This window comes from Osmerus mordax, chromosome 6 (assembly GCF_038355195.1).
Source record: "Osmerus mordax isolate fOsmMor3 chromosome 6, fOsmMor3.pri, whole genome shotgun sequence".
Classification (NCBI taxonomy): Eukaryota; Metazoa; Chordata; class Actinopteri; order Osmeriformes; family Osmeridae; genus Osmerus; species Osmerus mordax.
In genome coordinates, this window is record NC_090055.1 from 9,198,352 (window position 1) to 9,225,478 (window position 27,127).

At 51.3% G+C, this 27,127-nt stretch overlaps 1 protein-coding gene across 1 annotated transcript; it reads left to right on the forward strand.

Annotated features, from left to right (window-relative positions):
• Positions 1–6,607: 6,607 nt before the first annotated feature.
• Positions 6,608–23,777, forward strand: macf1b (microtubule actin crosslinking factor 1b). The gene is made up of 39 exons (XM_067237420.1): positions 6,608–7,273; positions 7,514–7,570; positions 7,746–7,916; positions 8,612–8,778; positions 9,195–9,354; positions 9,615–9,699; positions 9,854–10,107; positions 10,206–10,325; positions 10,430–10,537; positions 10,988–11,185; positions 11,648–11,851; positions 12,190–12,421; positions 12,731–12,957; positions 13,216–13,338; positions 13,475–13,576; positions 14,260–14,361; positions 14,860–15,024; positions 15,511–15,666; positions 15,932–16,129; positions 17,044–17,172; positions 17,424–17,594; positions 17,933–18,088; positions 18,319–18,525; positions 18,684–18,803; positions 19,026–19,195; positions 19,405–19,564; positions 19,855–20,049; positions 20,240–20,365; positions 20,486–20,629; positions 20,848–21,036; positions 21,271–21,385; positions 21,539–21,705; positions 21,925–22,087; positions 22,265–22,419; positions 22,506–22,580; positions 22,687–22,804; positions 22,899–23,065; positions 23,333–23,453; positions 23,656–23,777. The coding sequence occupies exons 1-39, from the start codon at positions 6,608–6,610 to the stop codon at positions 23,679–23,681; spliced, it is 6,369 nt and encodes a 2,122-aa protein (XP_067093521.1). The 3' UTR covers positions 23,682–23,777.
• Positions 23,778–27,127: the final 3,350 nt, after the last annotated feature.

A 27,127-nucleotide genomic window follows, 5' to 3' on the forward strand; every position in this document is an offset into this window, starting at 1 on the left:
AAGTGCTAATTACCATGTACTGTGGAGGGCCCATTGAGCGCTTATTTAATTTAAAAGGCAGAAGAGAAAAAACAGGCGGGGGCGTCGAGAGACGGCGAGGGGAAGAGAGAGGGGGATGGAGAAGAAGAGAGGATGCAGGAGAGGAAGACATGGAGGGAGCGGAGAGGAGGTGAACTCACCAGCAGGATTCATTTGCTTGGCGGCTCTCGGGGCCCGTGGAGCTCTGATCAAATTTGACCCCATTTCCTACCAATCTGGAGTCACGCTAATTTAGAGACCCCCTCTGTGAGCCCCTCCTGGACCCTCAACCCCCACCAGTACCCTCAGCTGTGTGTACAATCTGGAGAGAGAGAGAGAGAGAGAGAGAGAGAGTAAGAGAGAGAGAGAGAGAGAGAGAGAGAGAGAGAGAGAGAGAGAGAGAGAGAAATAGAGAGAGAGAGAGAGAGAGAGAGAAATAGCTGATATATGCTGAACAGACTTGTTATTCATCTACCAGGTCTACCAGAGAATTGTATCCACCATAAGGGTGTTATGTCTCTATACAGGGTGGTGGCCTATTGCCAGTCAGTGTTACGGGTTTTATCCTCGGAAAGCAGGGCCCAGTACCAGCCTAGTAAGTGGATAAGGCCACACTGTGAAACAGAGAGAACAGGGGTGCTGGGGGATTGATTTTATTAGGCGAGAGAGGATCAGGTGCGGCCGCCTTTAGAATGTCACTTTCCTGGCGTTTCACTGTCTCGTCTCCGCCAAAACCCCTCTGAGAGGGGGTGGAGAGAGAGGGGTGGAGAGAGAGACAACGAAGGGACGCAAGGAGGGAGGGAGGGATGGGAGTGAGGGGACCCCGTTTCGTGGCAAACAGTTTCCGACACCCCAGCTCTTCACCCAGAGGTCTCTGTCAGGGTTTAAGCCGTCAGCGCTGGCACGTCTTGCCCCTCACGCCCCCTCCCCGAGGGCTATGGACAGACGGAGGGATCGAAGGATCGAGAGATAACAGGACAGGGGCGAAGGAGTTCGAGGGAATAGAACTAGGGAGGTCGTCAGTGACAGTATGATTTAAGGAGGACAAATCCCCTCCCTCAGCCCTGAGCACTGAGGGGTTAAATAACTTGACCCCTGGGAGGTCAGCCCCATTCAGCCCCCTCTCTCCACCGCCAGATCCTTGGGCTCTCATCCCAGCTCTCGTCCCTGTCAGCCCTGCTATCTTAGTCTTTTGTCTTCGCTCCTCCTGGTGTAAACAGACTGAGAGGGGGGATGGGTTCAGGGGCAGGGCTGTGTCTGGGAAGTAGGGTGAGGGGTAGGGTTGTGGGGTTAGGGACGGCGTGTAGGGTTAGGGACCAGGGCAGGTTTGTGTAGGATCTCCTCCTTAATGCAGCATGACTCCCTCGGGACTCATGTCCTGAGTCTGTCTGTCTGTAGTTTACCAAGGAGGAAGGGAAAGGAGAGAAGAAGAGGGGAGGAAGGGCGGAGAGGAATAGGTGGCGAGTCAGGTTACAGAGAAGCTTATCTGGCATCCTTCCAGGCAGGTCACACATCCAAGTTAAGGGAGAAAGACAGAGAGAGAGAGAGAGAGAGAGAGAGAGAGAGAGAGAGAGAGAGAGAGAGAGAGAGGCAGGGTGATGGTCTATTTACACCTGCCTTTGATGCACCTGTCCCTCAGGACATCAGTGCACCTGCTCCTGCACCTGTCCTCTCCAGACACGAAATAACCAGCCGGTAAAAACCTGCCTGCGTCTCGCCTGGCTGGCCAGCTGCCTCTCATTGTGCATGAAGAGCAGGCTGTAGGGCGCCACACACACACACCTAGCTTTCTAGCTGCCGTGGCGTTCAGTTAGGTGGCGAGGTAAATGTTTTGACAGGGATAGACGAGCTGTTGGTCGTTCGCATAGCCGGAATCCCCCCCCCCCCTCCCTCCCCCTGCCCCCCCATCTTGTTGCCCGGGCGACGGAAGAAGCCAGGGAAAAGGCTATGTTCTGTTCATCCACCTCTCTCCATTTCATCTTCAGTCCCCTCGTTCTTTGTCTTTGGGTCGCAGTGGTGAGGGCTGGAAGTGAGTTGAAAAGTAATAGGAGACTTTTTACAGTAATTAGTCTTCTTTGTTGCTGCTGTGGAGACTGCTGCACCCGCCTCTGAATAGGGGGCTGGGGGTTGGGGGTGGGGTGAGGTGAGGAGGGGGGATTCGGGGGGGGGGGTCCCTCCTTTTGTGGCGGGTCCCGACCGTCACTGCGTGAGCCGGGAGGGAGAGAGAAGGGGCTGGAGGCAGCTGTCATTTAACATGTGAATGTTCAGAGGGGCGGCCCTGGGGGTCTTTAGAAAGGCTTTTCTCTCTCCTTCTCGCTGTCTCTCTCTCTCTTCTGCTCTCTCTTTCTTCTCCCGGTAGCAGCATGGAGTTTCGGAGCCAAAACGAAAACCTAGGGGAGGGGCTACCGATGGGGGGATAGAAGGAAGGAGGCTAAACAAGAGAGAGAGAGAGAGAGAGGGAAGGTGAGGCACGGAGAAGCGTGCACTCTTGCTGTCTTGCTTCAGGAGTAAACCCAGAGGGCCAGTGGGAGTGAGCTGGGCTTTTGGGAGCTGTTTCTGGCCGGGCACTGGGGGAGAGACTGAGCCGTTGGGGTTTTTTACATTGTGTTCAACTCGCTGCTCTACCCCATTGGTGCGACAAGGGAAGAATTCCTTTAAGCGGAGCTCCGTAACAAAGGAGAGAGAGAGAGGGGAGGAGAGCTGCTGGGAAGAAGTGGAGGAGAGGAGAGGGGAGGGGTGCCGAGAGAGAGGGGAGAGGGCATTGTTTGCCTGTGGCTGTGGGCAACAAGAGAGGCATGGCTTATCAGGACGTCCGTGTGAACGAGCGTGTTCAGGGATAGTTTGTTTGCATGCGAGGGTGTGTGAGGCACTGGAGGGACCGCACGAGCGTGTGTCGGGACAGTTTGCATGTGAGTGTGCGAGCGTGCGTGTGTGTGTGAGGACACCCCAAACTGGAATATAAGGGGGACATTCGGAGGATGCTTCAACAAGGCAGCGTTTTCACACTCCCTCCATCCATCCATCCCTCCCCCCCCTCCCTCCCTCCCGTTCTGAATGGTGATTAAGGACCTTCCGGATTCCTCTGCTCCGGGGCCGTTCCTGGGTGAGTAGCCGCACGTCACCTGATCTCAAACCGCCAAAAACGGCCCCTGCGGGTCTGGATTGGCTCAGGGGTGGAAAGTTTGGTTTGTAGTTTCCTCCTATGTGATCGCTGCTCCGAGCCATGTGATGATGCACTGGAGGAGTAAGGGGAGACCCACAGAGCCAGGAGTCAGAGGAGATAGAGAGGCCTGGGTGGGTGGTGCTCTTCTTCCAGGAGAGGACACATGCTTTTGGATCACTGTGAGTACAATACCCGTCTGTTGTTTGTGAGATTAGCTGAACAAACAAAAGTTTGAGGACAGGCTGTGCCCGGGTTCTGCTGATACGACAACAACGTTGTCCTAAATGAGATACTTTTAAGATGGTGTTGACAGGAAGGAGGAGTCTTTCAACGTGCAGTCAGTGCAATGGCCTTCGGAATGAATGAGAACGAGAATGAATGGAAGTAAACTGGCATTTGACTTGGAGGGTTCCACGCTTAGTGAAAAGAGGGGCCACAGCTTTTCCTGCAGACCAGAAGGGTTCCCTGCCTGATCTCTGTTCCCCGCTTCTGGGAGAGCAGAGAGCGGTCATCAGGCTGGAGTGGAGCCATGGCTCCCAGCTCCCAGAGCCTCAGGGTGGCCCATGTCCAGGGAGCCCCAGCCTGGTCACTGTCCTGCTTCTGTCCTGCATGGAACAGGGCTGGAGGAAAGGGGGGGGGGGGGGGCGGCTCATGGTTGCTATGGTGCTGTTAACCGAACCAACGTCTCTTCTCTGAACAACGGGGGGAGAGAGGGATGTGTGTAGTTTGAATGTAGATGTGTGTGTGTGTGTGTGTGTGACCCTATGTGTGTGCTTTTCGTGTGGACATTCGAGATGTCAATGACGACACAGTTCAATCACGTGAAGGAAATACGTTGTCGAAAGGCTGAACCAATCCTCACGGATGTTTTCTCGGTTCTCTGTGTCATGTTGTCCATGCTGAAGATGGAGAGGAGACCCTATATCACAGCTCTCAATTAAGTTAATCAGTTAATGTATTGCAGCCATATATCAGCACTGTGGAGGCCCAGGGAGGTGGGGTCTACATTGGGGGTCATCGTTCCAGGGGTTAAGTGATGGGATGCCAAGGGTGTGTGTGTGTGTGTGTGTGTGTGTGTGTGTGTGTGTGTGTGTGTGTGTGTGTGATGATAAGGACACAGCGGCGCCATTTGGTTCCCGCCTCATTTCCTGTCTCGGAAGATATGGGTCAGTGTGCTGTGGAGAAGATTATTTTGAATTAAGTCCCAGACTGCTCCCAGACAGAGACCGAGTAGATCTCTGTGTTTGATTGTTTGTTTACTTGTTCTCTGGTCTTCTGCACATGTTCCCAGATAGCGTCCCTACGGATAATGAGGGTGTGCGCTGATAATGTTATTTGTGCAAGGCGTTATTGCCTGTCTATATGCACATGGGACCGCCGTGGGACCATGTCATTACCCAGCATGCATTGGCTGCAGCTACCAAACACAGACACACAGAGATAGCCCCACCTAGGCTGTGGCTGGTTAACCACAAAGACCCAGCCCCGGACACCTCCTCCCCCGGCCCCCATCCAGGAGAGCTCTCAGCCAGGCTGCAGTGATTAGGCCTAACTGGGTAATGATCGATCCAGGGGCTGGTGCTTTGTCTGGTGCTCCCTGGTAGTTCTGGGGAGGGGGGGCAGGGGGGCAGGGGTTAACCCGTGTGAGATGCCTCCCCCCCCCACCCCCCCCACCACCACCACCCCATGCCTGCCTCATCTGCCTGCAGACAGTTTCCCGACAATGACTCCTCTAACACAGACTGTCCCATCAACCAAGTTGTCTCTCAGGTGCACCCTGGTCTGTAAAAGAGAGGCACCTGTCATTTTGTAATTAGTGTGGTTGTGGAGGGAGAGAGACAGAGAGAAAGAGAGGGAGAGATTTGGTGGGGCAGATAAAAGCTGGTTATAATGATGTGCTCTGTTAGCTTGCGCTAAGCCATACTTTAACTTCTGGCAGAGATGGGCTTTGCTGTATCCATGCGGCAGTCTCCTACAGTGGAGTCATTGTAAGCAGAAACAATGGGCGACAAAGACAGGACAGGGTTGTACATTTGCTGTCTTCTGCTCCAGCGAGCTCGAAAAACCCTCCTGGCCAGTTAGGAGCCAGCTTCCTGATCTTCCAGTCGCTGACCCACGATGACCTCGCCCACGTTCTCTGACCAGCCGTTGACAGGCAGGACCCTGGAATTACCGCAAGTCCCACGGACGAACACTCCGACCCAAAAGAGTGGGTTCTCTAAAGGAACTGCTGAGAGCTCTTTCTTCTCCTTGCTCCGCGTCTATTTCGCTCTCCCCATTTCCCTGGTGAAAGGAACAGACAGAGAGAGCACTGAAACCAAACGATTAAGGACAGAGGAGACTCTTTTTTCTTCTCGTTGGAGTTCTCGTGTCTGTTACCCACTGTTGCTCCCCACCACTATCCCCTCCCACTATCTCTTTCCTCTCCCTCCCTCGCTCTATCTCTCTCTCTTTTTTGTGGTGGGAGCTAGTGAAGGCGGAGGCAGTAGAGCATGCAGCATGGCAAGGGTTGAACGGCAGTGGTCCAGGGTGGTCCAGGGTGGTCAGCGTAGTTCAGGCCAGGTCAGCGCATCATGTTCATTGAAAGACAGTTAAGTTTCCTCTCTGAATGGGCTTCCCCCTGCTTTTATCTGTGGTTATCTGACCATGCACTACTGCCCACTACCCCCCCCCCCCCACCCCCACTCCCCAGTGTACCTCTTCAACCCCCCCCCCCCCCATCTCCACTCCGACACATAGAAATGTGTTGGCGTTTTCATGGCTGTCATCATTAATCAGGGGGGCGGCATAGTTGGTTTTGGAAACCAGACCAGAGGGCTCGGCTGGGGCCAGGATGGGCCAGAGGTCTGGCAGGCATTTCTGCACCCTCTGCCAGCCTTTACAGTTGGACTTCAGGGTTCCCTCTGCGATTCCCAGCTGCTGCTGCTAACCAGGACAGGCCTGCTAGTCCGAGCCAAAGGTTCCGGGTGGTAGAGGCTCTACTGAGCCCAGAGCAGACCTGGTGCTCCAAGACTGACAGGGAGGAAGCCGTGTACCCAGACCAGGCCGTCATATCTTTGGGACCAGCAGGGACTGTAGTGCAGGGGAGGATCTGGACCAGGGTGTGTGATGATCGTCAGGGAAAGTGTACTGTCGTTGTGTGTGTGTCAGAACGCTGCTTTAGTATGAGGAACATCTCAAAGGTGAAGCACCCTGCTTTGATCGATGTGATTCTATGAAGCTTGTACTGTGTCAGTCAGACAGTGAATGATGAGTGGATTTTCATGGGACCGGGAATAAGGGATGACTCAAGGCTGATGTTGACCCCAAGCCCCCCCCCCCTCCTCCTTCTTCTTACTCTAGGCTTCAGAAGGAGCCCCCGCATGCCCGGGTGAGGGGCCGACCTGGTCCTAGCCGCTCTGTAGCCCCCCGAGCCACACCCCCACCATGGGGAACCTAATCAGCAGGCCCAGCTGCCTGGGCCAGAAGTCCAAGCAGGTGAGGTCCAACGAGGCCTTTCTGAAGGAGTGCTACCAACGCCGCCTAGAGCGGCCCGTCCCCGAGAGCCACGGCCAGCCACGCAGCGAGGAGGCGGGCAGGGCCAAGACGGTGGTGGGGGGGAAGGAGGAGGAGGAGGAGGAGGAGGAGGAGAAGCGGGAGGAGGACGTGGAGAAGGAGGAGGTGTCCCGCTCTCACACCCCCGTCTCGGACAAGCCCGCCCGCTGCTCCCCGGCCCCCACCGTCACCACCACCAGCACCCTGGACAACGCCTGGCACTCCACCCCCTCCCCCATCAAGCCCGCCGGCTCCCGGAACGGCACGCTGACCCGGAGGACGGTGCTGCCGGACTACGGCCGCTCCCCCCTGGCCCACCCCGGGCCGGGCTCGGCGGAGAGGAGGGCCAGCCTCCAGAGGAGAGACTCCAGGGAGGGGAGCCCCTGGTCCTGGAAGACCTTGGCCTCCAGAGAGGTCACGGAGGTCACGGAGGTCACGGAGACCATTGTGACGGAGATCGTGGAGGTGACCGAGTATCCCTCTGGAGACAAGAGTGGAGACCCCATAGTGACCCGGACGGTCAGGGTCCTGACCGGAGCGGCAGAGGAGCTGGCTGAGGTCAATACCCCGTCTACAATCTCCTTCGAGCGTGATCTGCTGTAGCACGTGGAGGGGAAGATCTCCTTCTACCTCGGTTTCCTCTTTCCATCTCACCCTGTCATTGTCTCACCTTCTGAGCTTCATTGATCTCCATCATCATCCTCTTGATGTTTCCAGAATGTTCGCCCTAATGTGCCTAGTGTGAAATTCCGTGTTAAGTGTCGTGTCTGGTGTGTTTGTTGTCCTATCCTCTCACAGCTCCACAGCGATGGTCAGTCCAGCTCAGACCATGACTCCAGCCTGGACCGATGGAGGGTAGGACACCTTGGTCATCCCCTTGATCTCATTCACATCTGCTCGGGGTGTTTGTTCGTTTGGGTGTTGTGACCCGTGCTGTGGAAACTGTATGCAGTGATCTTGCCGAGTCATGTTCTCTGTGTGGACACGGCACTGAGAGTTAATGCAGAGTCGTGTTTTCTCCTGGCCACAGGGAACGAGGTCGGTCCTGACTCTGAAAGATGAGTTTGCAGATTCGGAGACGTTCCTCCAGAACCTCGAGGCGCTGTTAACCTGGGTCTATGAAATAGAGGAGCTCGCGGCCAATCAGAAGCCTCCGTCCTCTGAGTTTAAAGTGGTGAAAGCTCAGCTACAGGAACAGAAGGTTTGTAAACCTGAAGTAAAAACCATTCAAATAGGACTCCTTAATCTCTCTGCACAAACCACTCTTTTAATATTCTCTTCATTTATGTATTTATGTATGTCTGTCTGACATCTGTTTTCACAGGGAGTTTTTAGGAAGGAAAATAAATATATGCGGAGAGCAGTCCCTAAGTGTTTCTTGTCTAGTGTTTCCTTTGTCGGTAGATTCTCACACATTCAGCGATGAATGAGGCTAGATTCACGCTGACAATGTGCCTCTATATGCCTGTGAGAGTATTCCCTGAGGCTAAAACAGGGAGGAGAAGTTATTCACCTCTTAATCTGAACCAGCTCCCATTGTGAGTTCAGTGGGTGAGGTGGAACCTGCCTTTGTGGGACAAAGCAGTTCTGACACCAGATACAGGCCTCTCCCTGCACAATCACAAAGGCAGCAAAGTCAGAGTCAGAATTACTGCTAGGTATACCTCAGAATACTACTTCTTAGGAGCAGTAAATAGCTACGATTCACAAAGACTTTTAAACTGTCATGGTTGTTTTCATGTTTTAAAATGTCTACAATGTACGAACAAGTCATACATCTGACTTGTTCGTCTGGTAGAATATAATCCAGTATGGTTTATCTGCTAGTGTATAGTTGATCATGGTTCCCCTGCCGCACTGTGCTTCAGTACGATCTGTTTCTGGTTTCCTATCCAGTTGCTGCAGCGCCTCCTGGAGGACCGGAGACGCAGCATGGAGGCCATGATGCAGGAGGGGCCGGGCCTGGCAGAGAGCCTGCCAGGGGAGGAGGGAGACCAGGCCACCAGACACATCTCCACCATCAGAACCAAGTGGGAGGCCTTGCTGCTGGAGGCCCAGAGCAGGTCAGCACAGCCGGTCAGATACATCCTTACGAGCCCCTCTCGCAGTCTGTGGAATGGCCGTGTGTGCATGTTGTAAACATCAGAGGAATGTGAATGGTGCTGTGATGATGGTGTGGTGACGGTTATTTATGGTGTGAGACTAGGGCTGGTGAATGGGGTTCTCACAGTCAGGCCAAGTCAAATGTCTTTCTGTAGCACATTTAAAAACAACCAGTGTTAAACAAAGTGCTGTACAATCAGGCAAAACAAGGCACCATTTCTTTTTTTTTTACATTTATCACAAGGACACATACACACATATATAAGATAACATTGCTGTACTTTACAGTGTGTATACCTCAGAGAACAAGCGGGTCTTAAGATGTGTTTGTAAAAAGCTCAAACGGAGGATGTAACATGGCGGTGGTTGTGTCCAGGCGGGTCAGTCTGGAGGAGATCCTACCCCTGGCCCAGCTCTTCCAGGACAGGGTGGACAGCCTCCAGTACTGGCTGATCTCCGTGGAGCAGGACCTGGCTGAGCTGCGCCATGCGGAGAGGGCCATGCTGCACCTTCCAGAGGCCACACAGCGGGCTCAGGTACCACGCACCCCTCAGACACATGACTCACTCCAGGCTGCAGGGTGGATGGCTTCCCGGACTCTGGTTCCCCCAAATCCCAAAGAGAAAACACAAAACATTGAAAGATTCCCCACTGAAAGGAAATGTGTAGTATGCACCTCCATCAGTGAAACCAGTCAATTAAACCAGCCATTCTCCATGGGGAATTCATGCCCTTATTCAGATGCTGTGTATAGGGTGTATGTCCTCTGAACTCTGTTGTTGCTTGTTACTGTCAGACCGTGGTGGAGCAGATCAAACTGAGGAACGCTGACCTGGCAAAGGTCCAGCAGGCAGGCCATGACCTCATGGAGAACATCTCAGGTACCCAGATCACTAGGACCTCAGAGATGCGTTCGAGTCCGGGATTGGAAAGACTTTTCATGTTGTAGAAAACACATTTGTGGATTGAATGACATCAAGGAAGTCTAAGAACCGGAATCGAGAACCAATGCCGTGTGTGTGTTTGCTGTCTCAGAGGAGGAGCGGCACCAGGTGCAGGAGCGCGTGGACGGCCTCCGTATCCGCTGCTCCGTGTTGAGCCTGAGCAGCGTGGACGTCCTCCAGAGGCTGGAGCAGGCCCTGGAGGCGTCACGCCGCTGCACCTCCAGCCAGGAGGACCTGCACCTGTGGCTGGGCCGCATCGAGAGCCAGCTGCTGGGCTCGTCCGCCTCCTCCGCGGGGGCCCAGACCCAGGGGGACGCTGTGCTGTGTGCAGCTGAGAGACAGAGGGTGAGCATGGGGCTGGCATCGCAGGGAGGGTGGAGTAGGGGCCAGGCTGTTTTGTCGATTTTTTTTTTACTGTTACGCTGTGTGTGTGTGTTTGTCAGTTGGAGCAGGCGGTGGTGAAGGAGATGTCCTGGTTCAGAAACACTGCCCAAGGTCTGGAGCAGCTCCGAACCATCTGTCTGGACCCAGAACCCATCTCTGCTCAGCTGCACGAGCAGAAGGTCAGCGGAACCTCTGGAACGTCTTCAGAACCCCTTCGACATCTTATCATCACAATACAGAGGAATTGAAAACAAGAAGGGTTGAATATGCAAAACTGTTTCAGATTCTTGCTGTGGAGATTCTGCAGCACCGCTTTAACATAGAGAAGATGGTGAAGATCGCTGAGATCCTGCAGACGTATGGAGATGAGGGTGACACAGCCGACCTTCAGGTACTGGACCTTCAGAACATCCCATTCTGTGCATCCTATTCTGTTCTATGGACACAATGATCTCTACATGACCACTGGTGAAGTCAATCTGCTTCTCTTATTGGCTGAGTTGGTTCTGAATACTACCAAGCAGCACAGTGACCAAGAGTTCTGAGGTTTGATGTTGTTTAATACAAGTTTGTAAGCAAGAACAAAGTGGTGCAAAAATGTGAAGGTTTGCAGTCCTTACAGCATGAAAGGAGTCCAGGTTCATGCTAAACCTATAGCTACATTCCTCTTTCTACTTCAGTAATAACAATGTCTCTATCTCTTTATTTCTCTCTCTCTCTCTCTCTCTCTCTCTCTCTCTCTCTCTCTCTCTCTCTCTCTCTCTCTCTCTCTCTCTCTCTCTCTCTCTCTCTCTCTCTCTCTCTCTCTCTCCCGGTCCAGACCCCTCTGGATGCCTTGCAGGAGCAGTGTAACTCCACCTCAGCCACCAACTCACACGTGGTGCTCCGTCTGGAGCATGCTCAGTCGCTCCTCGCCCAGTTCTCCGAGGGCATCGCCGAGGTGTCGCCATGGCTACAGGAAACCCAAAGCCTGATTGGACAACTGTCCCTGAGCACCATTAGTTACGAGGCCTTCAGGGAGCAGCAGGAACTCTTGCAGGTACAGGCCAGGCCAGGCCAGAATGGAGGACCTGCTCCACTTGGTCCTCTTTGTGCTGTTCGACAATAACCCCCTTTCATCCCTCTCTCCCTCCCTTCTCCTCCCCCTCTCTGCTCAAGTCTTCTGTTCTCCTGTTGGCGAGATGAATGGCTCAGTTCATTTGTGTACTCTGTTTCCTGTAAGAGCCACATTCCTAAAGAAATAAAGACACATTGATCCTCTCAGGTAGAGCGAGGAAAATGAGACTCGTCACACTTTCACCCTCTCTACTTTAAAGGGTCCAACCCCAAGCTGTCTCCTCCATCTCATGGGCACTTTGGTGCCCGCAGCAGTAGGGCTGCAATCAGATACACTGAAGTGCACTTACAGTTGGAAGGCAGAAAGAGATGCATTTATTCTTCAAGTAAACTGAGAGTATCTACCCTAATCACTCTCCCCCCCCCCCCTTACCCCTCTTCCCAGGGTCTGAGGGAGTCCATAGCAGAACACAGGCCGCTAATATCCCGCCTGGTCTCACTGGGGAAGCGCTTGTCTGAGCTAAGCCCCGCCCAGGGGGAGGAGTTCTGCCGGAGGGCCAATGAGACGGAGGAGCAGCACAGAGCCATCAGGGACAGGGTCCGAGAGGCTGCCAGCCTTCTGGAGGAGGCCCTGCCTCGATACACACAGGTGACACACACACGCACACCAACACACACACACCTACACCCACACACACACACACACCAACACACACACACACCTACACCCACACACACACACACACCAACACACACACACACACAAACACCAACACACACCTACACACACACACACACACCTACACGCGTAGACGCAATCCTCTTCACCCCCCGCTTCTTCACAGTCCAACGAACACACATCCACACACACTTAGATGCGCAAGAGACCTCCTCCTCCACCACCGCCTGCTCTGACTGACACACACAGACACACACACACACACACACATCCACACACACAAGATAACCCTCCCCCGGTGTCTCCAGCTAAACGAGAGGATGACGGTGATCCGGGAGAGTGTGGAGCGCCTGCACGGCCGGATGCAGTCTCCCGTCCCCCTGCAGGGCCTGACGCCCCGCATCCAGGAACAGCTCCAGGAAAACCGTCTGTCCCTGGACGAGCTGTCCAAGCTGGAGCTGGGCTTGACCAGCATCAGGACCCAGGCTGGCCAGCTGCTGGCCAACACACAGGCCGCTGGACACAACTCTGTAGGCACAGGTACATGAGTTCTCCAAAATTATCCTTGTTATACCTTGGAAATACCTTGTTAAAAAACAATGTATTTAGCAGACACGTTTATCCAGAATCGGATTTGAACCTGTGGCTTCTGATCTGTTCTGCCGTCAAATACTCTACCACTGAGCGTAATGGCTGTTTGCTGTACAGCTGTGTATAAGTCAGAAGTATCATTTCTAGACGTTTCTCTCAAAATGCTGGTCAGTGTTAGAGTCAGTGATCCTGATGTCGTACTGTGAGACCGAGTGCACAAGTGTGACCGTGACCCCGCTCTGCCCGAATGTCCTCCAGCCATGCAGGAGCGTGTGTCGGGGCTGTGCCAGCTGTGGGAGCAGGTCCGGACCCAGGCTCAGGACCGGGATGGCCTGCTGCTGACCCTCCTGGACCTGGCCCTCAAGTTTTGGAACGAGGTCAGCAACGTCAGCGGAGGCCTCAACGACACCCAGCAGGCGGTTCTGGACCTCAACGCCAACCGGACGGATGCCGAGACCATCCGGCAGAGCATAGAGACCATGCAGGTGACCGGTGGTGACCATCTACTTCCTGGATAATGAGATGGAAACTGAATGAAATGAAATGTCTACCAGGACTAATACTCTGATGACCACACCATTCAACTTGTCCCTCTCTTTTTCTTTCACTCTCTCCTCTCCCTCCCTTTCTCTTCTCTGATTATCCATTCCCTCTCGCCCGCTCCCTTCTCTCTCTCTCTCTCTCTCTCTCTCTCTCTCTCTCTCTCTCTGTCTCTCTCTCTCTCACTCTCTCTCTCTCTCCAGACACTCAGGGAAGACATAGATGGTCTACAGGGCGATCTGGACTCCCTCGGCATTCTGGGAATGGACCTCATGTCAGCATGTGGCGACACAGACAAGCCAGACGTCACCAAGAGCTTGGACGAGGTGAGCAGTGACCCAGCGAATACATACAGACTGTGTTCATGTCAGTTCTCATTGAGTCAGTTCGTATTCATGAGTATTCATGATGAAAGTATAGATATCTGTGTCCCTAACTGCCTCACTGTGTGTGGTCTCTCAGCTGTACTGCACCTGGAACAACCTGAGCAAACTCTGGAGCGAGTGCCACTGCAAGCTGGAGGATTCTCTGAAGGTGGCCCTGCACTACCAGGACACTATGCAGGTGTGTGCGTGTTTCTATGCATGTGTGTGTCTGTTCATCCCTCTCTCTGTCCTTTTGTCTGTCTGCGTTTGTGTCTGCGCGTGTGTGTGTCTGTTCATCCCTCTGTCTCCGTGTCCGTCTGTGTGTGTGTGTGTGTGTGTGTCTGTGTGTGGGAGCTGCCAGCATATTCTCATTGCCACACACAAATTAATCCAGCCAGCTCAGTCTGGCTAACGCTGTCTCCTCCAGCCCCGGTGGCAGGCTTCCAAACACAGAGACGGTCTTTCATCCGTCGGTCTTGGCAGGGCCGACGGATTCACTCCCCGTAGCTCGGCTGATAACTGACTGACAGAATACCCCGCTCCCTGCCAATGGGAACTAATGGGCCCGAGGGGTGTTGACTGTGAGAGACACAGAGTTCAGGGGAGGACTGGGAAGACTAGCCTCTCAGTCCGCTGCTGCACCAATCAGCACGGGGGCTCGTGTCACTCTCCACAATGGGAGCCGTACTGTACAACCGCTCACAAAGCTCCAGCAACTATTGGAGGCCATTAAACATGCAGGCCTTCAAAGAGTTATAGCGAGGATACAGAGGGATGAAGTCAGTGCCCCGACAGAGCGTGCGTGCACAAGTTGACGCGTGAATGCACTTTTTGAAACGAGCAGCAGTGTCATGTCGTCTTGTTGGTCTTTCATGTCGCCAGGGGTTGTTCGAGTGGCTCAAGTCTGCAGAGCTGAGGTCCACTGAGGAGTTCCTGGTTGGAACTGACCTGGAGTCAGTCAGAGAACAGCTGTGTGATCTGAAGGTTGGTTTGCATCAATGGAACCCGCTGTCAGATAGCTCTAACAGCTGATCTGGAACCAAATACTAAATAACTCATTTGAGTACTTTGACACATTGTAATTGACATTTACATTTACATTTAGTCATTTAGCAGACGCTCTTATCCAGAGCGACTTACAGTAAGTACAGGGACATTCCCCCGAGGTAAGTAGGGTGAAGTGCCTTGCCCAAGAACACAACGTCAGTTGGCACGACCGGAATCGAACTGGCAACCTTCGGATTACTAGCCCGATTCCCTCACCGCTCAGCCACCTGACTCCCTGTCCCAATTGACCCAGCTCTATAGAGTAGACTTTTTTTTAACTTGAATTTAGGTTGCTAAGTATTGCTTGTATGGAATAGGTGGTAATACAGTGTGCTTTATATAGTACATTTACATATTAGAAACATATATAATTTACATTTATATTGAACCTGATGTTAAGCCAGCTTCTGACGCCGTGTGCGCTCCTCTCCCCAGGAGTTTAAGCGGGAGCTGTACCAGAAGAAGATTGAGATGGAGAGTCAGAACCATCGCTTCGTCTGCCGTCTGTCTCCCGGCTCGGAGAGACCGGGCTCCGTGTCACCGCTGTGTGACTTCAGACAGCGCTGGGACGGCCTGGAGGCAGAGACCGTCAGCAGACAGGTCCGCTTCACAGCACACACCCTGCCCAACACGACGCACACACACCCTACCAAACACCACTCACACACACCCTGCCCAACACGACTCACACACACCCTACCCAACACCACTCACACACACCCTACCCAACACCACTCACACACACCCTACCAAACACGACTCACACACACCCTACCAAACACGACTCACACACACCCTACCAAACACGACTCACACACACCCTACCAAACACGACTCACACACACCCTACCAAACACGACACACCCTACCCACACTCCATACATTGCTATGAGGAGAGGAGGCCTCAGAAGGTTACTTGTGGTTCAGACACATTCTTCACACATGATAGATCACACATGCTGATATACTTTTGCGCGTCATTCAGTATTTGGACTCAAATTCAATTTGTGGTAGTGGTACCTGATCCGACTTCTTTGTCAGACGACTGACCCCTTGTACTGTTTGACCCTACGTCTGTCTGTGCAGCACCAGCTGGAGAGCGCCTTGCTGGGCCTGGGCCAGTTCCAGAACACCCTGGACGAGCTCCACACGTGGCTGTCCCACACCGCCGACCTCCTACAGGCCGGCCAGCCCATCAGCATCGACCTGCAGGCCTGTGAGATCGGGCTGGCCAAACACAAGGTAGCTTCCATCGGAGTTGCCTAACCCTAAGTCACAGCATTGACTTCTGCCTTGGTTTTGTAGCTAGAGCCTTCTTATGTCAATGAGGTTGTTAGGTCAACAAGATGCTGGTTACTTTTACAGTGGCATGTCGTTATCCAATACCTGTGACAGGTACGATGATGCCACTGAGTTGGTCTAGATCATGTTTAGGGATTCTACATTGCTTGTCTTCAGTTCTGGCGCCATGTGCTTGTACATCAACCTTGCGGCTGGTTCTGTCTAGGTGTTGCGCAACGACGTCATGTCCCACGTGCGGACGGTGGAGTCTCTGAACCAGGCGGGGCGCGGCCTGCTGGAGGCGGGGTCGGGGGACGGCCCCCACGGCCTGCAGCCGAGGCTGGAGCAGCTGAACGAACGCTGGGAGTTTGTGCGCTGTGAGACAGAGAGGAGGCAGCTGCAGCTGGAGAACAACCTGAGCCAGGTGGGCCTGGGGCCTGGGGGGTCTGGGGGGACTGGGGGTCTGGGGGGACTGGGGGGTCTGGGGGGTCTGGGGGGACTGGGGGGACTGGGGTTCTGGGGGGTCTGGGGGGACTGGGGTTCTGGGGGGTCTGGGGGGACTGTGGGGTCTGGGGGGTCTGGGGGGACTGGGGGTCTGGGGGGTCTGGGGGGACTGGGGTTCTGGGGGGTCTGGGGGGTCTGGGGGGACTGGGGGACTCGGGGTCTGGGGGGACTGGGGGACTCGGGGTCTGGGGGGCCTGGGGGGACTGGGGGGTCTGGGGGGACTGGGGGGTCTGGGGGTCTGGGGGGCCTGGGGGGACTGGGGGGTCTGGGGGGTCTGGGGGGACTGGGGTTCTGGGGGGTCTGGGGGGACTGGGGTTCTGGGGGGACTGGGGGGTCTGGGGGGACTGTGGGGTCTGGGGGGACTGGGGGTCTGGGGGGTCTGGGGGGACTGGGGTTCTGGGGGGTCTGGGGGGTCTGGGGGGACTGGGGGACTCGGGGTCTGGGGGGCCTGGGGGGACTGGGGGGACTGGGGTTCTGGGGGGTCTGGGGGGCCTGGGGGGTCTGGGGGACTGGGTGGAGGGGCGTGGACAGGCGGAGAGGAGGAGATGGAGAAACTGAGGGCTGGTTCTTCTTCGTAGTGATTGTGTGTTTCCTGTCTAGTTCCTACTTTTGATTCATTTGCTCATTCAGACCACTGGACAAGCAAATAGGGGAATTGCATGAGCTAACACAGGACTGATAACAGTCACCAAATGACCCAATTATTTTATAACATCTACTGTAGTGCCATCTAGTGGTGAGCTTCATAACACAACTGTGAATATTTGAAGCAGTGAGAAACTAGTTATTCGGCTAACGGATGAAAAATAACGTTACTGTCATGTCTACCTCAAGGTCCAGGATGTTACCATGGAGATCCAGGACCTGCAGCAGTGGCTGGAGAACACAGACCTGAGACTGTCCTCCACAAAGACCGTTTGGGGCATGCCTGACTCCGCCCACGAGAGGCTCAACGCACACCTGGTAACCCCAACTCAAACCTGGCAACCCTAAACCTAAACAGTCTTTCCCTAAAACTGTTCTCCTCTAACACTGTGGGGCATCTCTACGAGACTAAATACATTCCTAGCGACCAGAAATCTTAACAATCCACCTCTAGCTCTTATTCAAGCTACAGAGGTGGCACAAATGTATGAACACCTTCAATTATTGAGTCTTTGAAACCATCCGAGTGTTATCTGGAAGACATCATCCTCATGTTTCTCTGTCTGCAGGAGCTCTGTAATGAGATGGAGTCAAAGTTCCACTCCTACACAGACCTGAGGAACGCCATCCACAGGATGCTGGAGAACAGCGAGGTGTCTCGGGGCTCCAGTACCGAGCACAGCCTCTGCATCCTGGAGCAGAAATGGACCACCGTGTACAGCAAAGTACAGGAGCGCAAGGTCAGACAGTACACCAGTATATGTTACTCTCTCTCTCTATCTCTCTCTCTCTTCCCCTCTCTCTCTCTCTCTCTCTCTTTCTCTCTCTTTCTCTTTCTCTCTCTCTCTCTCTCTCTCTCTCTCTCTCTCTCTCTCTCTCTCTCTCTCTCTCTCTCTCTCAGTCACTCTCTCTCTCTCTCTCTCTCTCTCTCTCTCTCTCTCACTCTCTCTCTTTGTTACTTGATCTTTTTTATATGCTACACTCTCTCTTTTTGTCTGAGACCAAAATGAATAGCATCACTGCTCGTTCCGGTGTGCTAGTAGAGTGCTGAAGCTTGTGTCTGTCCTGTTTGCTCCAGGCCAGGCTGGCTGAGGGTCTGAGCCTGGCTAAGGAGTTCCACAGCACGGTGCAGGACCTGCTGACCAAGATGGCCCGCTGTGAGGAGAGCATCGGGGGACTGTCCAGCCCCAGCTACGTCCTGGACACAGTCTGCTCCCAGCTCCAGGACCACAGGGTGTGTGTGCGCGTTAACCGTGTGTGTGTACTTGTGTGTGCTAGGGATGAGAGCTAAGAGATAGGGAATGAGATATACATAAGAAGAAATGGTAAGAAAAAGAGAAAGAGAGAGATAGAGAGAGTGAGAGAGAGAGAGAGAGAGTGAGAGAGTGAGAGGGGGGATGAGAACCAGCAAGGTACTACAGCCTCACCAGCGACACAGTCCTCACCGTGTTCGTGAATGTCCAGACCCTGGTGAGTGAGGTGAATGCGTACGGAGAGAAGAAGGCAGCGGTGGAGAACGCCGGGTCCAGGCTGGCCGCGCTCAGCAGGAGGGAGGACTGCGACGTGGTCCACAACCTCATCATGACCGTGCAGGACCGCTACCGCAAGCTGCACCAGCGTGCCACGGAGAGGGGCCGCGTTCTGGAGGAGGTCAGGAAGAACGCCAAACAGGTAGGAGTTCATCGCTATCAGGGACTTCACAATAGAGGAAGTTCATCATCTATATTGCAAGATATGTTGTTACCTATTAATAGTGCTGTGAGTAGTGCCCTTATAGGGCATAAGCAGGTCTAGAATACATGGTATGGTGTTGTTTGTGGATGTTTCAGTTCAGTGAGTCATGGCGCCTCCTGGTGGACTGGATGACTGAGGTGGAACAGACTCTGGACACTCACAAGGAGATTGCCGTGTCTCACGAGGAGATCAAACTGCAGCTGTCTGAGCAGAAGGTAGGTGGCAATAAAACTATCATCTCTAATTTGTGATATTGTTCATTAAGGTTTTTTTTTTTTTTACATGGGTGAATAAATCCCTTATCTGAACAATAAACCATTTTTTTTTTTGCATTGATGTCTGGATAGCTTCAGTGAGTCATCATAAGAACACAATTCCTTCCTGTCCCACTTCTTCCATCCACGTGACTTCCTGTCTTTTTCCATTTGTCCACCCAGGAGTTCCAGAAGCTTCTGCGCTCCAAGCGTCCCATGTACGAAGCCACGCTGAAGAGTGGGCGGAGCCTGCATGAGCGCGCTCAGAGTGTGGAGGACTGCCAGCACCTGGAGAACCTCCTGGCTGAGCTACGAGACTCCTGGGATACCATCGCCGCCAAGTCCACAGAGAGGTTAGCAGCTGGAGACGCTAACACAGTCCCAAAATATACATCCAAAATATTCAAGCAATAAATATAATAGCTACCATGTGGCTGTCCTGAACCTGGTTTTTCTACTTTCATAATGGTCCTGATGGACCAATAGGGCCACAGTAAAGTATATTCTACAGCCTAACAGACGGGGGAGGTTTCACACGTTCAATGTGACCTTCTCTTCTCAGGCAGCACAAGCTGGAGGAGGCTCTGCTCTTCTCAGGGAGGTTCACTGACGCTCTGCAGGCTCTGAATGACTGGCTCTACCGAGCCGAACCCCAGCTGGACGAGGATGTACCTGTTGGGGGGGACAAGGACCTGGTCAACAACCTCATAGATAAACACAAGGTACTGTGATGTCTGGTATTCTCATAAGCAAACAAACTGAGTTTACAGTTGTTACATAAGAGTCTCATAAAAGTACAAAATGTGTATATCAAAATATTGTGATTGTGAGTCATTTCTCCTGATGGCTGTATGGTTGTATGGTTTTGCCCTTGAAATCCAACATGGCTGGATAAATCAAAGCCTGACCTTCATTGGCCAGCAATTCCAATCCTATTGTAAAATATCAGTGCATTTCCAAGAAAGGGAAGGACGCATTTCAAGAGAACTTTAAAGGTTTTTTGTGTCTGCAGGTGTTCCAGAAGGAGCTGGGGAAGAGGGCGGGGTGCATTAGGACCCTGAAGCGCTCAGTCAGGGACCTGACCAGGAGCAGCACAGCAGATGCTCATTGGCTGCAGGAACAGATGGAGGAGCTGGAGGTCCGGTGGGAGGCCGTGTGTAAGCTGTCGATCTCCAGGCAGGCCAGGCTGGAGGCAGCCCTGCAACAGGTAACACAACCTCCTCAGGGGCTAACTGATGTCAAGCACTTCTTTCTCACACATGGACTGGTTACATGTGTCCAAAGTTTGAAAGTAACCCTCAGCTAACTGGGATGCATCCCTACTAATTTGACATCATTGAGTAATCACGTTAACCAAGTTTGCACCTTGTCTGGTTGTTCCTGTGCGTTCCTGGTAGGCTGAGACATTTGACGGCGTGGTCCACTCCTTCATGGAGCGCCTGGCAGACACAGAGAGGGTGCTGAAGTGTGGGGTCATTCCCGAGGGAGAGGATGCTCTGCTGGCCTTCAGCAAACAACACGAGGTACGCAGAGTGGGTTATGCCATCTAAGAACGACAGAAATGCACAGTGTGTAAACACACCATCCTGTGTCGATAGCACAGGATCTGCATCTGATGTATTGTGTGTTTCCCGTTCCCACAGGAGTCTGTGTTGGACCTGCGCTCTCAGGAGGTGGACCTGGACAACATCCAGGTTCTGGGAGAGCAGATCCTCACCTGCTGCCACCCAGACTCCATCATCACCCTCAAGTCTTGGATCAGCGTCACCAAGACTCGCTACGAAGAGGTAAGTCCCCCCTACCCAGGCCAGGAAGTAATCAGTCCGTCCATTGATCCACCCTGTCAGTCTGTCAACCATCATGTAAACCGAGCAATACATCCATTGCGTGCGTGAATCCATCATCCATTGATCAATCGGCCATGAATGATCCCACCTGCCAACCATGAAACGAATGAATCAGCCTGCCGGCCTCCCAACCAGCCTGTCGCCTCTTGTGCTTCCAGGTGCAGTCTTGGGCCCAGCAGCAGGGCCAGAGGATCCAGGCTGGCCTGGCTGCTCTGCAGGCCGAGAGGGAGGAGGTGCAGCGACTCCTGGATTGGATCTCCTCTGCAGAGGAGGCCCTCCTTCTCAGGGAGCAGGAGCCTCCTGCCGAGACGCTGGAGATCAACATGGAGCTCATCGCTCAGCACCTGGTGAGAAGGGGGTTGCATGGGTCGGGTAACAAAGAGTTTTTCAAATCCGAGAGGGAGAATGGACCGATGGAGACTATTGGAATGGAACAGGGCTTGAGAGGGGGATGTGGTATTGATGATTGATTTGTATGCGTTGTCTCGTTTAAACAAAAGAGCTGAATACTGACACACTTTGGTACAGAGACATTTAAATCCAAACAGTGCTGATATTAACTGTTCAATATCTGTCTCCAGATCTTCACGGAAGAGATGCACAGGAAATTGCCGGAGGTTGAAAACGCCACTAAGTCCTGCAAACAGAAGTTGGTCCCCAAACAGCAGGGTTCCCCCAGCCGCAAACCACTGACAAGTATGAGTTTGTTCTCTCATTGTGTTTCATATCACATCATGCAAGTAATCAAGTAATCCACATAGTTGTAATGACAGTATATGACTATATAAGTGTTAGCTAATCTAATCAAGCTACTGCTAGCTAAGTTGTCCCTGTGTGTGTGTGTTCCAGAGAGGAGAAGCACCCTGAAGATGCAGCCTACCCCCCCTCTTCCCCTGGAGCACCTGGACCCACAGACCCCCCTGCTGAGCCAGCTGGTCGGTCAGTGGCAGAAGCTGTGGCTTCTAGCTCAGAGCAGACAGAGCCACCTGGATCAGCACCAGCAGAGACTCAGAGAGGTGACACATAGGCTCCACCCACTTGAGATGATGAGCTATTGTTTGCTTTATTTTGATTGGCCCTTCACCGAATTTTCAGGTATCTAAGTTGCCAAAGTCATAGAGGCTAACCACGGGGCTTTTTTCTGGGGCTTTTGGGTTTTTTCAGGGGCTTATTATTTTATTTTAATGTAAGTAACCTTATTCTTTACCTATGTTATCATAACGGTTTCTCCACAGATGGAGGAGTTTGCCAATTTTGACTTCAATATGTGGCGAAAACGCTACATGCAGTGGATCAGCCACCTGAAGTCTCGCATCCTAGATGTCTTCCGGACAATTGACAGGGACCAGGACGGACGAATCAGCCTGAAGGAGTTTATCGACAATGTCCTGGCCTCCAGTAAGCTCCGCCCCCCACAGCGCCCCACAGCCTATAACAGTCTGTCTGTGAAATACATTTAAAGTGCTGATTGACTGTCGTCATAACATAGATAGCAAAGCCAGCAGGCATTCATTTCCTGCTGTCTTTGAGATCATTAGGTCATTAAGTTCTCCTGTCTCATCCTCTTCTGTGCAGAATTCCCCACCAACTCACTGGAAATGAACGCTGTGGCAAACATCTTCGACATAAATGGGGACGGCTTCATTGACTACTATGAGTTTGTTAGCGCCCTCCACCCCAGCAGGGACCCTTACAGGAGGACCCTAGACGCAGACCAGATAAACGAGGAGGTAAACTGTGTGAGCAAATGTGTGACTTTGCAAAGTGGAACCGTGTTCACGTGGACATTTGTTTGACCCCTTGTGTTTCCTCTCAGTTGAGTCGGCAGGTGTCTCAGTGTAACTGTCCCAAGAGGTTCCAGGTGGAGCAAATCAGTGCCAATCGCTACAGGGTGAGTTGACAGTTCTGTCAGCATACGGATATCTGCCCCATGCCCAATCATGTCTGTTGTCAAGACGACTGCATACTTTTTCCAACTCAATTTCCCTGTGTTGTAGTTTGGAGACTCCCAGCAACTTAGGATGGTGCGCATACTGCGTAGCACTCTGATGGTGAGGGTGGGAGGAGGTTGGACAGCTCTGGACGAGTTCCTGGTTAAAAATGATCCCTGTAGAGGTAAGCAACAAAGTAGTGAAAGTCGAACAGGCGTTGTACTTCTGCTCTGTTCAGTTTTCTTCAGTGACCAGCTTTGTTTCGTTGTGTTAAGCAGTGAAGGGTCGCACAAACCTGAAGATCAAGCAGAAGTATTTGTCCCCGGACTCGTTCGACCGCGCTCGGAGAGGAAGCTCCTCCAAAGGCCTGGCCGTCAGCAGATCCAACTCCAGCCTCAGTCTGTACAGCAGTGCCTCCGCACCCAGCAGCCCTCTCACACGCAAGGTACAGTGACATCCAGAAAGGTGGTCTTCCCATAACCAGATAACCACTCAGATTTATGATCGTCAATGACGACACCCAGCATGAGACTTTCATTATATTAAATGGGGTGCACCCCATGGTTCCATCTTCGGCCCTCTGCTGTTTTGTATTCATGGTCTTACTGTAGTATCAAAATGTCATCTCTTTTAAGCACAATTTCATCACGTGGATTAATGATATACTGCAAAGGTTTCCTTCATAGAACTTGTCTTGTCTGCTGTGTTCCAGGCACTGCTACGAAGAAGTTTCTCAGGTGACCGCTGCATCCGCCCCAGGAGTTCCATTGCAGCCCTCGGATCAGACCTGCAGTTCTCCAGTGTAGGAGACGATGACTCTCTCTCTCCATCAGGTCAGCTTCTCGCACACCTACACAGAACAAAAACAGACAACCACTCTGGGTACACTCAGTTCACCAAGTAGAATGAACTAATCGGACACCTTAAAAATAGATTTTTATGTTTTCGATGTTACAGTAAACGTTGTTTAATGTTGAATTGTTCAAAGCATATATGTCTTAGTAATCAACCTAAATGTTTTTTATGACTTCTCAGAAGAAGCTGAGAAACTGCCCTCATGATCCAACGCTGCCTGCTAGCACCATGCTAATGCAGTCAAGAGCCTCCGTTAGCATCCAGGGGCCCAACAACAACAACAACCATGGACACATGCAGAGAAAGAGAAGGGGAGGCCAATTGCAAAGTCTCACTTCCGAATTCTACAGGATATTCAGAGATGATACTGGAGATGTTAGGTCACCTATGTTTCTCCATCTGGTATTTTCCTGGTCTGTGGTCTGTGGAGGTGGAACCACCTCCTGAGCAGATCCCTTCCTCTTTCTTATAGTAGATTTAGTCACCTCTGTCATCATTCAGAATGCATTTGAGATTGTTTTTATTTTTGTAACTTTTTACTGTGTACTCTGATGGCTTGTATTAGAAGAGGGTAGGCAGGAGCGTAGATGTGCATGGATACATATTGCATGATATCTTGGTTCCAGCCCAGATAAATACTGTAACTTTCATTCAATTACTTAGTTGGCCTACTGCAGTCACACTGTCAGATGACACCCAACCATTTTCCCAGATGAGCAGGTGCAATTATTCCGATTTAGACTATACAAATCCATGCCATTTATATCCAAAACCATGGGGATACCCAAACCCTTTTCTACTTTAGTGAACTTTTCTTTGCTTTGGTTTCATAACGGACATGCTGTGTTGGCAGGGCCACATTGTGCTTTTGTTGTTTAAACTCCAACTTTACCAGTAGACACCACACTGTCTGAGGAGTGTTCAATGTAAGTATTGTTTTAAATGCTACTCTATATGACCCATCTATGCTTTGTGTGAACTTTCTGACAGAATAGGTTCACATCGTTCTGTTTCTCAGGTGTTGTTGACTTTTGATTTCTGTGTTTATGTGGAACATAACTGTGATGTGTAGATGGGTTGGGATTGTATTTCTTTACAGAAAGGCTGATATGAGTATCACTTTGTGAACTGTTTATTATTTCCCCGACTTGAGTGAATCACTGGAAGTGAGTACGCTTTGTAGGAGTGTTATCACGTGTGCTGGTGAAGGAAATCACGTAGTTTAATAGGTGAAGAAGTGAAGATAGTTTTTTGCCGAGTAAATGACCTGTTCTTCGGATGGCCGTCTGGGAAGTGACAGCTGATACACAATTATAGCTCTCCAAGAGGCATTTCCCTTTTTCAATTAAAAAATGTTTGTCACCGCTTAAATGTTTACATACCTGAGGTCTATTGCCCTACTTACGGTGGGACTGCACACCACATAGAGTATCACCCCTAGCCAAGTCTGGACTGGGACTGAAAAACGGCCCGGGAATTTGAAACGCAGACCGGCCCAAGACCGTGTATTATTATATATATATTTTTTGGCATTAAGCCGTGGCCGTTTGACCGGCCGTTCGGGAAATCTCCCGACGGCCAGTCCGACACTGCCCCTAGCTACCACCCATCTCAACTAGTCCAATAAGAATGTGTGTAACCACATTGTATAGGTACAGCATTCACTCAGACTCTTATTAACCCAAAGAAACCATACACGATGGTGAGAATCTTCTGCAAACCTTCTCTCTGTCATCAATAATTGAATGTGACATACGACAGCTCCAGGCAGGAAAGTGCGTCGTACCAGCCGACCTTCAGAGTGCCAGTGTTGCTATCTCCTTTAGCCTCCTGTTACGTCTAGAAACCCAGTCAGTACCATCACAAGAGAGGAAGAGGACACGTAAACCACATTTCTGAACTGCTACATGTGTGAAAGGAATCAAAAGCTCAGTGTGGGAAAGAAAGAGAGGTCTGATACAATTCTGACCACTATTATTTTGTTTCCCACTTTATATGTCACCTCTGTTCAGATGTACAGTAGATCTGCGTTAAATAGGGGCCTCAGTGTGACCATCTTTGGGGGCAATGTTGACAACTTGAATCTTGCTGTACTGTTACACCCACTGTAGAGTCTCTTCTGCTATGCACCCTAACCTTTCTGTACTGTATATATATCCGTTTCTATATCCAGCACTTGTTCTGATGTCTAATTTAGGGGAAACCGTAGAGTGTGGAAAGTCACTAATGACGATACGTCCAATGTAAAATAAAACTTTTTTTAATGAAACACAGAAACGTAATAGTCATGTCTACTGTGTACTGCGTGAGGGACGTGGACAGGAGCGCATCATGGTGCTGTCATGACAGGTCGATGAGCGGCAGCAGAAGAAGATTAGGAACGAACCATCAAACCATGTAGCTTCCTCCCCCTGAGAAAGTGCTCTATGTACTACAGCTTCCTGAGTCATACTATGGTGGTGGGTGGGTGAGCTCCAGAAATGCTTGGTTTGAAAACCCTGAAGAACGTCCAACGTCGACTCCTTTGTAGCGGGGTTTGCTTATTATTTATTAGCAATACTTAATTTATAATTAAGTATGTAGTTCTTAGGGGCACCACCTCTTATTTGTTAAAGGGACAGAGGAAACCTTATTGAATAATAGCCTTCGTAATAATCAGTCTAATCTTAAATAGTGAATTTCTATGAAAGTAGAGCAGATCAGATAACGTGAGGGATAACGCGAGTATTATAAACAATGATTTATTTAAGGAAATGTAATTATAATGAACAAATACCAGAGAAGTTATAGGTTAGTTGAGAGTGAGTTGAGCTGTATACAGTAGGTCCTAAACTATGATGAGGGTTGGTACAAGATGGTAGGTTGAGAGCGCGTGGGGAGGGGGAAGGGAGAGAGATAGGCTTCTGGAGAACAATGGGAGAGTATGTTAACTAATCCTAACGAAAGTTAGGTTAAATCATTTGCAAACTAAAATCAAACGTAACAAATTAAATCACAATATGCCAATGTTCACAAGTAAGAAATGTAGCAATATCGCAGTTACTGTTGTCAGTTTGAAGAAGAAGAGTCAAAGTTCCGTTCGTCGTTGTCAAACGGTTAGAGCAAAGGAATCTTTCGTTCAATTTCCTAGTGGTCCAGTGAGTTGCTGATTGAGAAGGATAGGTCAGATGTGTCGCGAACACTTCCGGTGAATCCTTGCGAAAAAGCAGGGTGTGATTGTTCATCTTGGGTTTTTATAATCCAAGAAATGCGGGGTATCCCTTTTTTGAGGGTGAACTTTCATTGGTCAGTTTACCTGACCAGGCGTTGTCCTGAGATAAGATAGGTGTGAAGTGGTCGGTAGATTGAAGTCAATATTTCAAATGTCCATGGAATGCTTAAACTTCAAAATATAACAATACAACGTTCAGAAATAGTTTTGTTAGTATGGTACAATCATTTTGATATCAAGATTGACTGACTTATCATAACAGGAAAGGAAGTTTCATTAAAACATCAAATTACATCAACACAGCATTTAAAGGTAAAGCATAAATTGTCACACAAATTCCAATAGTTCTTCTAGTGTCCACAAGCAGTATTGTCTTTGAGAGATCTTTGTTAATCCATGAAATGTCTGTTTTGGGATAAATCCTTTATAATTCAGAGTTTC

What these genes read in the sequence shown, in the direction of transcription:
- macf1b (XM_067237420.1), top strand. Translation starts at nt 6,608, where the DNA reads ATGGGGAACCTAATCAGCAGGCCCAGCTGCCTGGGCCAGAAGTCCAAG. An exon ending in AGGCCACACAGCGGGCTCAG is followed by an intron (nt 9,355 to 9,614) that starts GTACCACGCACC and finishes TGTTACTGTCAG; the next exon opens with ACCGTGGTGGAGCAGATCAA. An exon ending in GCAAAGTACAGGAGCGCAAG is followed by an intron (nt 17,595 to 17,932) that starts GTCAGACAGTAC and finishes TGTTTGCTCCAG; the next exon opens with GCCAGGCTGGCTGAGGGTCT.